We start from the raw sequence: 12,500 nt of genomic DNA on the forward strand, positions 1-12,500 counted from the left end.
AACAACAGCAGAGTGGAGGTGAACAGAACAACAGCAGAGTGGAGGTGAACAGAACAGCAGCAGAGTGGAGGTGAACAGAACAACAGCAGCAGAGTGGAGGTGAACAGCAGCAGCAGAGTGGAGGTGAACAGAACAGCAGTAGCAGAGTGGAGGTGAACAGAACAGCAGTAGCAGAGTGGAGGTGAACAGAACAGCAGCAGAGTGGAGGTGAACAGCAGCAGCAGAGTGGAGGTGAACAGCAGCAGCAGAGTGGAGGTGAATAACAGCAGCAGAGTGGAGGTGAACAGAACAGCAGTAGCAGAGTGGAGGTGAATAACAGCAGCAGAGTGGAGGTGAACAGAACAGCAGCAGCAGAGTGGAGGTGAACAGCAGCAGCAGAGTGGAGGTGAACAGAACAGCAGCAGAGTGGAGGTGAATAACAGCAGCAGAGTGGAGGTGTACGGAATAACAGCAGCAGCAGCTGCAGACACAAACCTTGATCTCCGCCAGCATCTCCGTCAGCAGCGCCTCCCTGTCCTCTCTCACTGTCATCTGACTCCTCTAGAGACAGCAGGCAGCACAGGCGTTAATGTTCACATGCCATGCACTGGCGTTAATGTTCACATGCCATGCACTGGCGTTAATGTTCACATGCCATGCACTGGCGTTCATGTTTACATGCCATGCACTGGCGTTCATGTTTACATGCCATGCACTGGCGCACATCCAATTACACCCCCCAAATTAAAACCTTCCACAGGCACCGGCCCATCATCTTTTGTAGGATCTGGCATCTAAACCAAAAAAGATAAATAAAAAATGACCGTCCTTTGGCCAATGTGCTGTGACACAGCAGAAATTACTCCCCCCCTAAACACACACACACCATCACCACCCCCCATAAAAATACAATTTAGTCCTCCCCCCCCCCAAACACACACACACACCATCACCAGTTTAGTCCTCCACCCATCACCTCTCCTCTCTACCACCCCATCCTAGCCCACCTGCCCCCATCTCCTCCTCTCCTGTCCTCCTCCTCACCCCCCCTCCATCACCACTCCTCCTCTCCTGTCCTCCACCCCTCCCCCCTCTCTTCCATCACCTCCACCCCCCTTCTTTGCCCCCACCCCCCTCTCCTCCATCCCTACCTTCACCCTTTCCTCCACCCCTCCTCTCCCCAGCCCTCTCCTCTCCATTATCTTCACCCCACTCCTCCTCCTCTCCCCCACCCTCGCTCCTCCACCACTCCCCCTCTCCTCCACCCCTCCTCCACCCCTCCTCCTCTCCTCCACCCCCCTCTCCTCCACCCCCCTCTCCTCCACCCCTCCTCCTCTCCTCCACCCCCCTCTCCTCCACCCCCCTCTCCTCCACTCCTCCTCCTCTCCCCCACCCTCGCTCCTCCTCCACCCCCTCTCCTCCTCCCCTCCTCCTCTCCTCCACCCCCCTCTCCTCCACCCCCCTCTCCTCCTCCCCTCCTCCTCTCCTCCCCTCCTCCTCTCCTCCACCCCCCTCTCCTCCACCCCCCTCTCCTCCTCCCCTCCTCCTCTCCTCCACCCCCCCCCATTGCCCTGCGCTCCACTGACCTTCAGCTGGCTGGCCCTGCGCTCCACTGACCTTCAGCTGGCTGGCCCTGCGCTCCACTGACCTTCAGCTGGCTGGCCCTGCGCTCCACTGACCTTCAGCTGGCTGGCCCTCCGCTCCACTGCTGAGTTGAGCGGTATGAGCAGCAGCAGCACGGTGAGGCCCACCAGGGCAGCGGGGCCCAGCTCCCGCCAGAGCAGGCCCAGGCACAGTGCCACGCGCAGGGGGCAGGACAGCAGCTGGGGCAGGGTGCCCACCAGACCTGCCACCCTCTCGATGTCCCCCGCCAGGTGGGCGGCCACGCCAGCACCCTGATGATGAGAATGACTGGAAACACATGAGAGCTGTTGTTTGTTGTTGTTGATGTTGTTTTGAATGTGGAGGAATGGAGGGAGTGAGCAGATTGAGATGAATTGAAGGGAGTGGAGTGAGTGAGTGAGTGAGTGAGTGAGTGAGTGAATGAGTGAGTGAATGAGTGAGTGTGTGAGTGTGTGAGTGAGTGTGTGAGTGAATGAGTGAGTGAGTGAGTGAGTGAGTGAATGAGTGTGTGAGTGAGTGAGTGAGTGAGTGTGTGAGTGGTGGGTGAGTGGTGGTTGAGTGAGAGGATAAGTGAGTGAGTGAGTGAGTGAGTGTGTGAGTGGTGGGTGAGTGGTGGTTGAGTGAGAGGATAAGTGAGTAAGTGAGTGTGTGTGTGAGAGGGTGGGTGAGGTGACACAAGAGAGAAGAACAGAGGGTTATTTTAGACGAGTGGAAAAACGGCCGATATCATCATGCATTACAGTGGCAGGCTGTCAGATTAAACTCTCGCCTCAGTCATGCTTTGTGATCTCACTGCACTCAACATCAGTGGCCTCTAACGCAAAGCAAGAAAACCGGCTTGACAGAAAAGGGGCAGTGAGAAGGTAGACTGACACACGTCCACTCTCTTAGGTGAAGATACACGCGTCCACTCACTCTCTTAGGTGAAGACACACACGTCCACTCTCTTAGGGGAAGATACTGAACCCGAGATATCCGTCATTCGGCTGAGACCGAACTGAGCACCTGAGTCATTGTGGTCATTAAAGATCCCATGGCAGTTATCGCAAAGAGTAGGGGGTTCCCTGGTGTCCTGGCTAAATTCCCAACCTGGCTCATTTAATCTGGCCCCGTAATCATCCCCCAGTGTAATTGGCTCATTTAATCTGGCCTCCTAATCATCCCCCAGTGTAATTGGCTCATTCACTCCCTCACTCAACAGCTCCACCCAGCGTTCTGGCGCATAATGGCTGCCACGCTTCACCCAGGCGGGTGCTACTGGTTAGGGCTTCGGACTTCGAACCCCGACCAGTAGGAGCGGCTGAAGTGCTCTTGAGCAAGGCACCTAACCCCTCACTGCTCCCCGAGCGCCGCTGTAGCAGGCAACTCACTGTGTCGGGATCAGTGTGTGCTTCACCTCACTGTGTGTTCACTGTGTGCTGTGTGTGTTTAACTAATTCACGGATTGGGATAAATGCAGAGACCAAATTTCCCTCACAGGATCAAAAGACTATATATATATTTATACTTATACTTATACACATTGGTGGTGGTTAGAGAGATTTCCTCTTCACAAGTTGTTGTTGTAGTTGTTGTGAGCAAGACAGCGTTTGCGACGCACCTTTCTGTACAGCATCCCCGTCAGTGCAACTTGGACCTTAGCCTCGGTCATCCCACTGTGTTTCTCACAGAGCTGCTCAACAAGAGATTGGCAAACGACGATGCCAACCAGTACCAGCATGTATGTGCGCCCTTGCCAGTCGTACACTGCCTGGTTCTCAATGAAGAGGATTATCCATCTGCAGGAATTAGATGCGAAGAGAAATAGAATAAAAAAGAGATTAATATTGAAAGAGATTAATATTGAAAACTTTAGATACATACATCTGGACTTCTGAATTAGCATTGGATCAGTGAGTAGGTGTAATTAGCTATGCAGTATCACTGTAAACGGGCTGACACTTCACATTTCACACTGGTCTAAACATTAAGCCTGGGGACTCGTACCACTGGCTCCGTATATGTCTGTCCTTGTCTCATTGCAACACCTTTTTTTATTAAAGTCACCAGATGCCTCTGAAGCCCTTGGCTGACTGCATCATTGACAACTCTAGTCAAGGACGGAATAAGAGTATGCTTTGAGGGAGACACTAGAGGACATATCCTCAGGGTAAAAACAGGAACAAATGATGAAAGTCTGCATGCACACCCAACCCCCACCCCATCTCCCAAAACAACTCTTGTAGATGAGGATGTTTTAGGGATTCCTCAGCTCAGGTGTCAGGTGAGATCAGCAGTCTCATACCTGAGGAGGAGTCGATAGGGGTTGATGGGGGAGGCTTTGATATCACTGCTCTGAACACCAGTGAGTAAGGGCTCTTAAAGCAAGTAGTTATTTATTCTAAAATAACAGCTTCAATCTCATTTGGATGCTACACACACTTACATGCCGAGTCTGATATTGCCGATGCACACTTGAAACTGGTATTGAACTATGTAAAGTTGTTGTCGTGGGTGGGAGAGTAACTGTTTTTATCAGGTTTTAGACTAATTGGGTAATATCCCCTTAGCGCTAAATGGGTACCCAAATGCTCAGGTGTCTGATCGCTTTAAAGGGAAACCAGGATTAGCTATATTTCCCCCTCTGCTGGATAAATTGTGCATTATGCTATTTCAAACTGTGGAAAAAGGTAACGATAAAGCATGGATTTGTTTACAAGCTAGCAAAACGGTTAGCATAAGTTCGGCAGAACAATGTGGATGTTACAAAGTAAGAACCACGATTTAAAACAAGTTTCTTGTTTCTCACTTCTCTTTCCGGGACGGTGGTCTCAATGTTGCAAGGTTGGTGGCAGGTCCTACCTGAGGGCAGGTGTATGTAAGAGATACCTGAGGGCAGGTGTATGTAAGAGATGGCAGGTCCTACCTGAGGACAGGTGTATGTAAGAGATGGCAAGTCCTACCTGAGGGCAGGTGTATGTAAGAGATACCTGAGGGCAGGTGTATATAAGAGATACCTGAGGGCAGGTGTATATAAGAGATGGCGGGTCCTACCTGAGGGCAGGTGTGTGTAGGAGATGGCAGGTCCTACCTGAGGGCAGGTGTATATAAGAGATGGCGGGTCCTACCTGAGGGCAGGTGTGTGTAGGAGATGGCAGGTCCTACCTGAGGGCAGGTGTGTGTAGGAGATGGCAGGTCCTACCTGAGGGCAGGTGTGTGTAGGAGATGGCAGGTCCTACCTGAGGGCAGGTGTATATAAGAGATGGCGGGTCCTACCTGAGGGCAGGTGTGTGTAGGAGATGGCAGGTCCTACCTGAGGGCAGGTGTGTGTAGGAGATGGCAGGTCCTACCTGAGGGCCAGGGGAGCCAGCAGCTCCAGCAGGTCTGTGAGCAGCCTCAGGAGGCCCACCTGGAGCAGGGACGAGGAGAAGGTCAACCAGAGGGCGTGGAGGAGGCAGAAGCCCTGGCGGACGGAGCCAGCAAACAAGAGTCCCTCCGCCTCGGACCCGTCAGCGTTCTACAGGAGAGAGAGAGTGGCATGTGTGACTGCGCTGTATCAGTAGCACTGCAGCATTCATGTGTGGTTGTGTGGTCCGATTCCACTTCATGTCGGGGTCCTGTTTGCCCTGTGCAGACTCATTTTCCGATAAGGACAATACATTACCCCTTACTTAATGATGAACAATACATTACCCCTTACTTAATGATGGACAATACATTACCCCTTACTTAATGATGAACAATACATTACCCCTTACTTAATGATGAACAACTTAATGATGAACAATACATTACCCCTTACTTAATGATGAACAATACATTACCCCTTACTTAATGATGGACAATACATTACCCCTTACTTAATGATGGACAATACATTACCCCTTACTTAATGATGAACAATACATTACCCCTTACTTAATGATGAACAATACATTACCCCTTACTTAATGATGAACAATACATTACCCTTTACTTAATGATGAACAACATGTAGAAAGAGCAGATAATGTGGACAAAATATGGATTGAGAGAGAGAGAGAGATGGAGAGATGGAGAGAGAGAGAGATGGAGAAAGAGAGGGAGAGGAAGAATGAGGATGATACAGATGGGCTAATAGTGTGTTTGTGGGAGTGGGGTCTATTAAATAATAATACTAGTGTGTTTGTGGGTATGGGGTCTATTGAATAATAATAATAATAGTGTGTTTGTGGGTATGGGGTCTATTGAATAATAATAATAATAGTGTGTTTGTGGGTATGGGGTCTATTGAATAATAATAATAATAGTGTGTTTGTGGGTATGGGGTCTATTGAATAATAATAATAATAGTGTGTTTGTGGGTATGGGGTCTATTGAATAATAATAATAGTGTGTTTGTGGGTATGGGGTCTATTGAATAATAATAATAGTGTGTTTGTGGGTATGGGGTCTATTGAATAATAATAATAATAGTGTGTTTGTGGGTATGGGGTCTATTGAATAATAATAATAATAGTGTGTTTGTGGGTATGGGGTCTATTGAATAATAATAATAATAGTGTGTTTGTGGGTATGGGGTCTATTGAATAATAATAATAGTGTGTTTGTGGGTATGGGGTCTATTGAATAATAATAATAGTGTGCATGTGGGAGTGGGGTCTATTGAATAATAATAATAGTGTGTTTGTGGGTATGGGGTCTATTGAATAATAATAGTAGTGTGTCGTGGGTATGGGGTCTATTGAATAATAATAATAGTGTGTTTGTGGGTATGGGGTCTATTGAATAATAATAATAGTGTGTTTGTGGGTATGGGGTCTATTGAATAATAATAATAGTGTGCATGTGGGAGTGGGGTCTATTGAATAATAATAATAGTGTGTTTGTGGGTATGGGGTCTATTGAACAATAATAGTAGTGTGTCGTGGGTATGGGGTCTATTGAATAATAATAATAGTGTGTTTGTGGGTATGGGGTCTATTGAATAATAATAATAGTGTGTTTGTGGGTATGGGGTCTATTGAATAATAATAATAGTGTGCATGTGGGAGTGGGGTCTATTGAATAATAATAATAGTGTGTTTGTGGGTATGGGGTCTATTGAATAATAATAATAGTGTGTTTGTGGGTATGGGGTCTATTGAATAATAATAATAGTGTGTTTGTGGGTATGGGGTCTATTAAATAATAATAATAGTGTGTTTGTGGGTATGGGGTCTATTAAATAATAATAGTAGTGTGTCGTGGGTATGGGGTCTATTAAATAATAATAATAGTGTGTTTGTGGGTATGGGGTCTATTAAATAATAATAGTAGTCTGTCGTGGGTATGGGGTCTATTAAATAATAATAATAGTGTGCATGTGTGTATGGGGTCTATTAAATAATAATAATAGTGTGTTTGTGGGTATGGGGTCTATTAAATAATAATAGTAGTGTGTCGTGGGTATGGGGTCTATTAAATAATAATAATAGTGTGTTTGTGGGTATGGGGTCTATTAAATAATAATAGTAGTGTGTCGTGGGTATGGGGTCTATTAAATAATAATAATAGTGTGCATGTGGGTATGGGGTCTATTGAATAATAATAATAGTGTGTTTGTGGGTATGGGGTCTATTGAATAATAATAATAGTGTGTTTGTGGGTATGGGGTCTATTAAATAATAATAATAGTGTGCATGTGGGTATGGGGTCTATTGAATAATAATAATAGTGTGTTTGTGGGTATGGGGTCTATTGAATAATAATAGTAGTGTGTCGTGGGTATGGGGTCTATTGAATAATAATAATAGTGTGTTTGTGGGAGTGGGGTCTATTGAATAATAATAATAGTGTGCATGTGGGTATGGGGTCTATTGAATAATAATAATAGTGTGCATGTGGGAGTGGGGTCTATTGAATAATAATAATAGTGTGTTTGTGGGTATGGGGTCTATTGAATAATAATAGTAGTGTGTCGTGGGTATGGGGTCTATTGAATAATAATAATAGTGTGTTTGTGGGAGTGGGGTCTATTGAATAATAATAATAGTGTGCATGTGGGTATGGGGTCTATTGAATAATAATAATAGTGTGTTTGTGGGTATGGGGTCTATTAAATAATAATAGTAGTGTGTCGTGGGTATAGAGTCTATTGAATAATAATAATAGTGTGTTTGTGGGTATGGGGTCTATTAAATAATAATAGTAGTGTGTCGTGGGTATGGGGTCTATTGAATAATAATAATAGTGTGTTTGTGGGAGTGGGGTCTATTGAATAATAATAATAGTGTGCATGTGGGTATGGGGTCTATTGAATAATAATAATAGTGTGTTTGTGGGTATGGGGTCTATTAAATAATAATAGTAGTGTGTCGTGGGTATGGAGTCTATTGAATAATAATAATAGTGTGTTTGTGGGTATGGGGTCTATTAAATAATAATAGTAGTGTGTCGTGGGTATGGGGTCTATTGAATAATAATAATAGTGTGTTTGTGGGTATGGGGTCTATTGAATAATAATAGTGTGTTTGTGGGTATGGGGTCTATTGAAGAATAATAATAGTGTGCATGTGGGTATGGGGTCTATTGAATAATAATAGTGTGTCTGTGGGTATGGGGTCTATTGAATAATAATAATAGTGTGTTTGTGGGTATGGGGTCTATTGAATAATAATAGTAGTGTGTTTGTGGGTATGGGGTCTATTGAGTAATAATAGTAGTGTGTCGTGGGTATGGGGTCTATTGAATAATAATATAATAATAATAGTGTGTTTGTGGGAGTGGGGTCTATTGAATAATAATAATAGGCGATTCAATTTCAGTGACATTCAATAACATTATCTTCCCCCAAATCTGTCTCGTTTAGTTCATTTGCAAGAGTGGATTTGCTGCCTCTATTATTACACCTCGTCCTTGCCAGCGGCCTCCTCCTGACCCTTCCAGTGCTGTTGGAAAGTAGAGCAGACATGCTTGGCAGAGTCCTCCTCACTCACTGGACTCAGGTCCTCCAGCTGCAGTGGCCGTCTCTGGCCCACCGCCACCACTCTGTCAGCCATGCAACAAACAAACAAACAAACAAACAAACAAACATTACACCTCAGTGCCCCGCTGTTCAAAAAGCTCTAACAACAAGTTCACACAACGCATGTTATTAAAGGAGGAGAAATTATTAGTCTACCTACCTGCTAAACCACCAGTAAGTGATTCGACTCAAGAAGAAGACTCCTTTCTCCCGTGGCTGGTTCTGTAATTTATATGGTAAAGCAGAAGACACAGTGCAGCTGGATTGTTAAACTGTAGCCGGCATTTCCAGAAGTTACATCAGAATTAGGTTGTCAGGCGTTGCATTTCATATGATTGTTCTATTTCAACAATCTGCATCTTAATGTTTAGAGCAGGATAGACAGCCTCTAAGGTTTTTATTCCCTGCATCCAAAAATCACACTCAATGTATGTCTTTGATCTGACTACTCATTTCATAACAATAATGTGTTTTAGCTTTCTAAACTAAACTGTTCCAAATAATGTATGTGCATCGCACTGTAGGTCTGCAGTGTTCTGTACACACAGTGCGCACAAATTAAACATTCAATATACAGTCAACAAAGCACCTCTGTCTCACTGGGACGCACCTTTATTTGCAATAAGCCCATTGTGTGGGCGCTTTTTGAATAAACGCGCACAGCTCGCAAAACAGTATAAGCGGAGGAAAGTTTCTCTCACCTCGTGTCCATTTACCCAGCTTCTGAGGAGCACATATTTGAGGAAATATGCCACCGCCAGTTTGGTCAAGGGTGTGAGGAGACAATAGCTTCAATACCGTTGAATGCTACACAAAGGACGTGGCTGGACAGATGTAAGGTTTAACGGAGTACTCTTGTAAGAATGAAGAGCAATTAGCGCTGCGTTCCAATGCCGTGTAAATTATTTCCCCGTTTTCAGTCATGTGCGCTCGAATAGTTGTCCCGTCTTTCATAGCCGAGTAAAATACAATGATCTACTAAGTGAAATGTGGAATCGCTACCGCATCCAATGGGAGATGAATGCAGCCAGGGGCGTGTTTATTGCCTGTCAAATTTGATGAAGCGCGTCTTGCGTGAATTCGAACGGCAGTGCTCATCTATCCTTAACTGAGCGCAGTCGTTACATTTCTGTCTATAGTCCTACTCATTGTCTGTGGATTGAAGTCTGAACTATTTCTGAGAACGACCTTTATTAAGTTATAGACTTAATGAGACCATCCTTACGGGGATACAGTCAGCGTAGCTGCACTTTCCGTGTCCTCAACACAGCAGTTGAAATCAAATAAAGGGCCATCCAGGAGAAATATCAGTCGTCATGTCATTCATGTTGTTTCATGACTAATTTTCCTCCATAACGCTGAACTGATTTCTTTGAACATTTAATGGTGTGGTCACAAGATATGAGCAGAGTGTTGACTAGCGGCTCAAATCAAATAACATAAACAGATGTCAGTCAATCAATGTGCCAAATTAAAGTGCAATTGTGCCAAAATGAAGACACACACAAACAAGTTTGTCAGGAGAGCTGGAAATAGAGGGTTGAATTAGTTATTTGTCCTCGGAATGATGCCAACAAAACAGCTGTTCTTAATAATGCCCCTCTTCAAACCATGTATAGGCAACATTATTTTAGCAAGATATTTATTCAGACACTCAATACTACATTTTGTAAGTAGAATAAAACGTCTTTCTTGAAATACTTATCTTTCTTGAAATACCATGATGATTATCAATTTTATGTTAGAGCTGATTTATTTCTTGTGAGACAAATAAAAGACATGTCTGAGAAGACACTTCTTTTGCTGACCTTTCAAAACAATTATGTGAGTGGTTAATTTTTTTAAGGTTTACCAAGTCATCATCTGTCTTGCTGAAGATTGATGGTGCCTTACATTGTAAGTCACAGTGCAATGAAAACATAATAGGTATTGATGTTCTTCCATCGATGTTTGATTGATGAAGAGCAGGCTAGGTCCTCGGTTTGGAAAAAACTGCACACAGCCTGCAAATTATGCTGGAAAGACTAGGATACATCTCTGCATTCATGAAAACCTCTCAGGTTACTCTGGGCAGGGGGCATTCAGGTCCAGTACACAATAGTTGTCTGTTTACAGAGGTCATATAGAGATTTTTTTCTCAAAAATATTAATTAGGTGGGTTGATATATCGCATGACTGCCGAGAAGGCTTTGAGTGTGTAAATGTAGTCGGACATTGTTTATGTGTTTACCCCTATTATGAATCATTGGGTTTGGGTAAATAGTAAAAACATATTGTTCTGGAAAGTATGCACACACACACACACACACACACACACACACACACACACACATACACACACAGAGAAAGAGAGAGAGAGAGAGAGAGAGAGAGAGAGAGAGAGAGAGAGAGAGAGAGAGAGAGAAGGAAACAAATATTGGGAAAATTTGTAAATAATTCAATTGATTACTTGTTAGTAATTTGTCATATCATGGTGGTCTGTATTCTTACCTCATAAATGCTTATGTTTAATCATAGATGTTGTTTTTCTCTGTCATTCTATCAGTCACACAATTGATAGCTAAGCTAAACAACTGATAGCTAAGCTCAGGGTACGTTAGATGAGGATTTATGGGAAGATTTATGTGCGATTAAGTAACATGGTGGCCATCTGGGACAAAATTAGGTCCATTCTCGGATGTGAGGGAAAACAAGAGTAACTTAGTTTGACAACAGGCTTGTGTAACAAGACAGACACAGAATGCGATTATCTTTGAGAAGATTCTTGTATAAGATTCAATTCAATTAGATGTAGAAAGATTGAATAAAGGTTCATGTAACTCCACATAACTTTTCCCTAAAGGTATTCAATGTTTAAAATACACTTTGTTGAAAATACAGGTGTATTATTAAAGATCATTTGAATTGTTTAACAGGATGGTAGTTTCGATACCACAGATGAATGAAGACCCAGTCAGGCCAGTAGTAGGAAAAGTCTGGAACAGAGTTTAATTTACAATGTTGCACATCAAAGGAGATACAGCATGAGTTCACCTAAAAATCCACTAGCTGCTATAACTAGACAAGGAGATAGTTAGGGTTTAATAAATAAGGTCCCTTATTTATTTATTATATTGTTTATTTATTGAATAGTATAATGTGATTTATATTCACTGGATTGGTAGTTAGATAGTATTCCAAAGAAACTCTCCATACTGACACAAAACATACAGGTTTATTATCTCAACCATGGTGATACATTTTCCATTACTTCCATCGCGAACATTTAGATATTAGACAACATGGAAAACTCTCACTCTGAAAAATAGATTCAGTGAAGCAAGTTATGTTGCCTAGCGATATGACGCACCTGTTTCCCTTGTTGTTTGGGATGAGAAAAAGGCGGTTCTTGGAAATCAGGTCCCTTTAAAGGCAAGTTTGAAAGCTTGGGATGATTCAGATCAGGTAGCAATTCCTCAGATGAATTTATCTGCCCCTTTCAAATAAGAGATGCCCCTTCGCAAAGTTGAGGCAGATGTTGATGAAGCAACGGATGAAGAAGCCAACATGAACACAGGTAATGTACTAACTCATGAGATGGTTATAGTGTATATGTTCTCAGCATTAACGACTGTGCTGAACCTGTTTCTGGGTGTTTGTCTCAGGAGATGATAGATCCTCATGTGGTTCTGCATTGTGCGGGATTCTTCTGACATTCATCTCAATGCTCCTCATCATTGCAACCTTCCCTCTCAGCATCTGGACCTGCATAAAGGTAGCCATTTACACACTTAAAACAGACAAATATCAAAAGTGCTGTCAGAAATAGTGAAAATATCTTTTTAAAAAGAGTTTAACCACAGTTTTGTTTTTCTACTCCGTTTCTCCCCCTTTAAACAACTGCATCAGAAACTACTATACATATTGCTTTTAATTTATACCTTTTGACAATGTC

At 43.4% G+C, this 12,500-nt stretch overlaps 2 protein-coding genes across 2 annotated transcripts in view; one reads left to right on the forward strand and one right to left on the reverse strand.

The window, feature by feature from the left end:
* Positions 1-3,680, reverse strand: part of abcc13 (ATP-binding cassette, sub-family C (CFTR/MRP), member 13) — a 30,956-nt gene extending 27,276 nt beyond the window's left edge. Inside the window, exons 1-4 of the mRNA XM_076291408.1 lie at positions 3,676-3,680; positions 3,203-3,380; positions 1,659-1,994; positions 475-540 (exon numbers count right to left, since the gene is read on the reverse strand). Of these exons, the coding sequence (XP_076147523.1) occupies positions 475-540; positions 1,659-1,994; positions 3,203-3,380; positions 3,676-3,680 (585 nt within the window). The remainder of the gene's footprint in view (positions 1-474; positions 541-1,658; positions 1,995-3,202; positions 3,381-3,675) is intronic.
* An 8,350-nt stretch (positions 3,681-12,030) lies between these two features.
* LOC143131577 (stomatin) overlaps positions 12,031-12,500 on the forward strand; it is a 6,559-nt gene continuing 6,089 nt past the window's right edge. The window contains exons 1-2 of the mRNA XM_076291215.1: positions 12,031-12,122; positions 12,211-12,320. Coding sequence (XP_076147330.1) covers positions 12,056-12,122; positions 12,211-12,320 — 177 coding nt within the window. The 5' untranslated portion in view covers positions 12,031-12,055. The remainder of the gene's footprint in view (positions 12,123-12,210; positions 12,321-12,500) is intronic.

Source organism: Alosa pseudoharengus, unplaced genomic scaffold, assembly GCF_046254945.1.
Source record: "Alosa pseudoharengus isolate Yale_2024_CS ecotype anadromous, Long Island Sound unplaced genomic scaffold, YU_APseudo_1.1 YU_APseudo_1.1_scf_18, whole genome shotgun sequence".
NCBI classification, from domain to species: Eukaryota; Metazoa; Chordata; class Actinopteri; order Clupeiformes; family Clupeidae; genus Alosa; species Alosa pseudoharengus.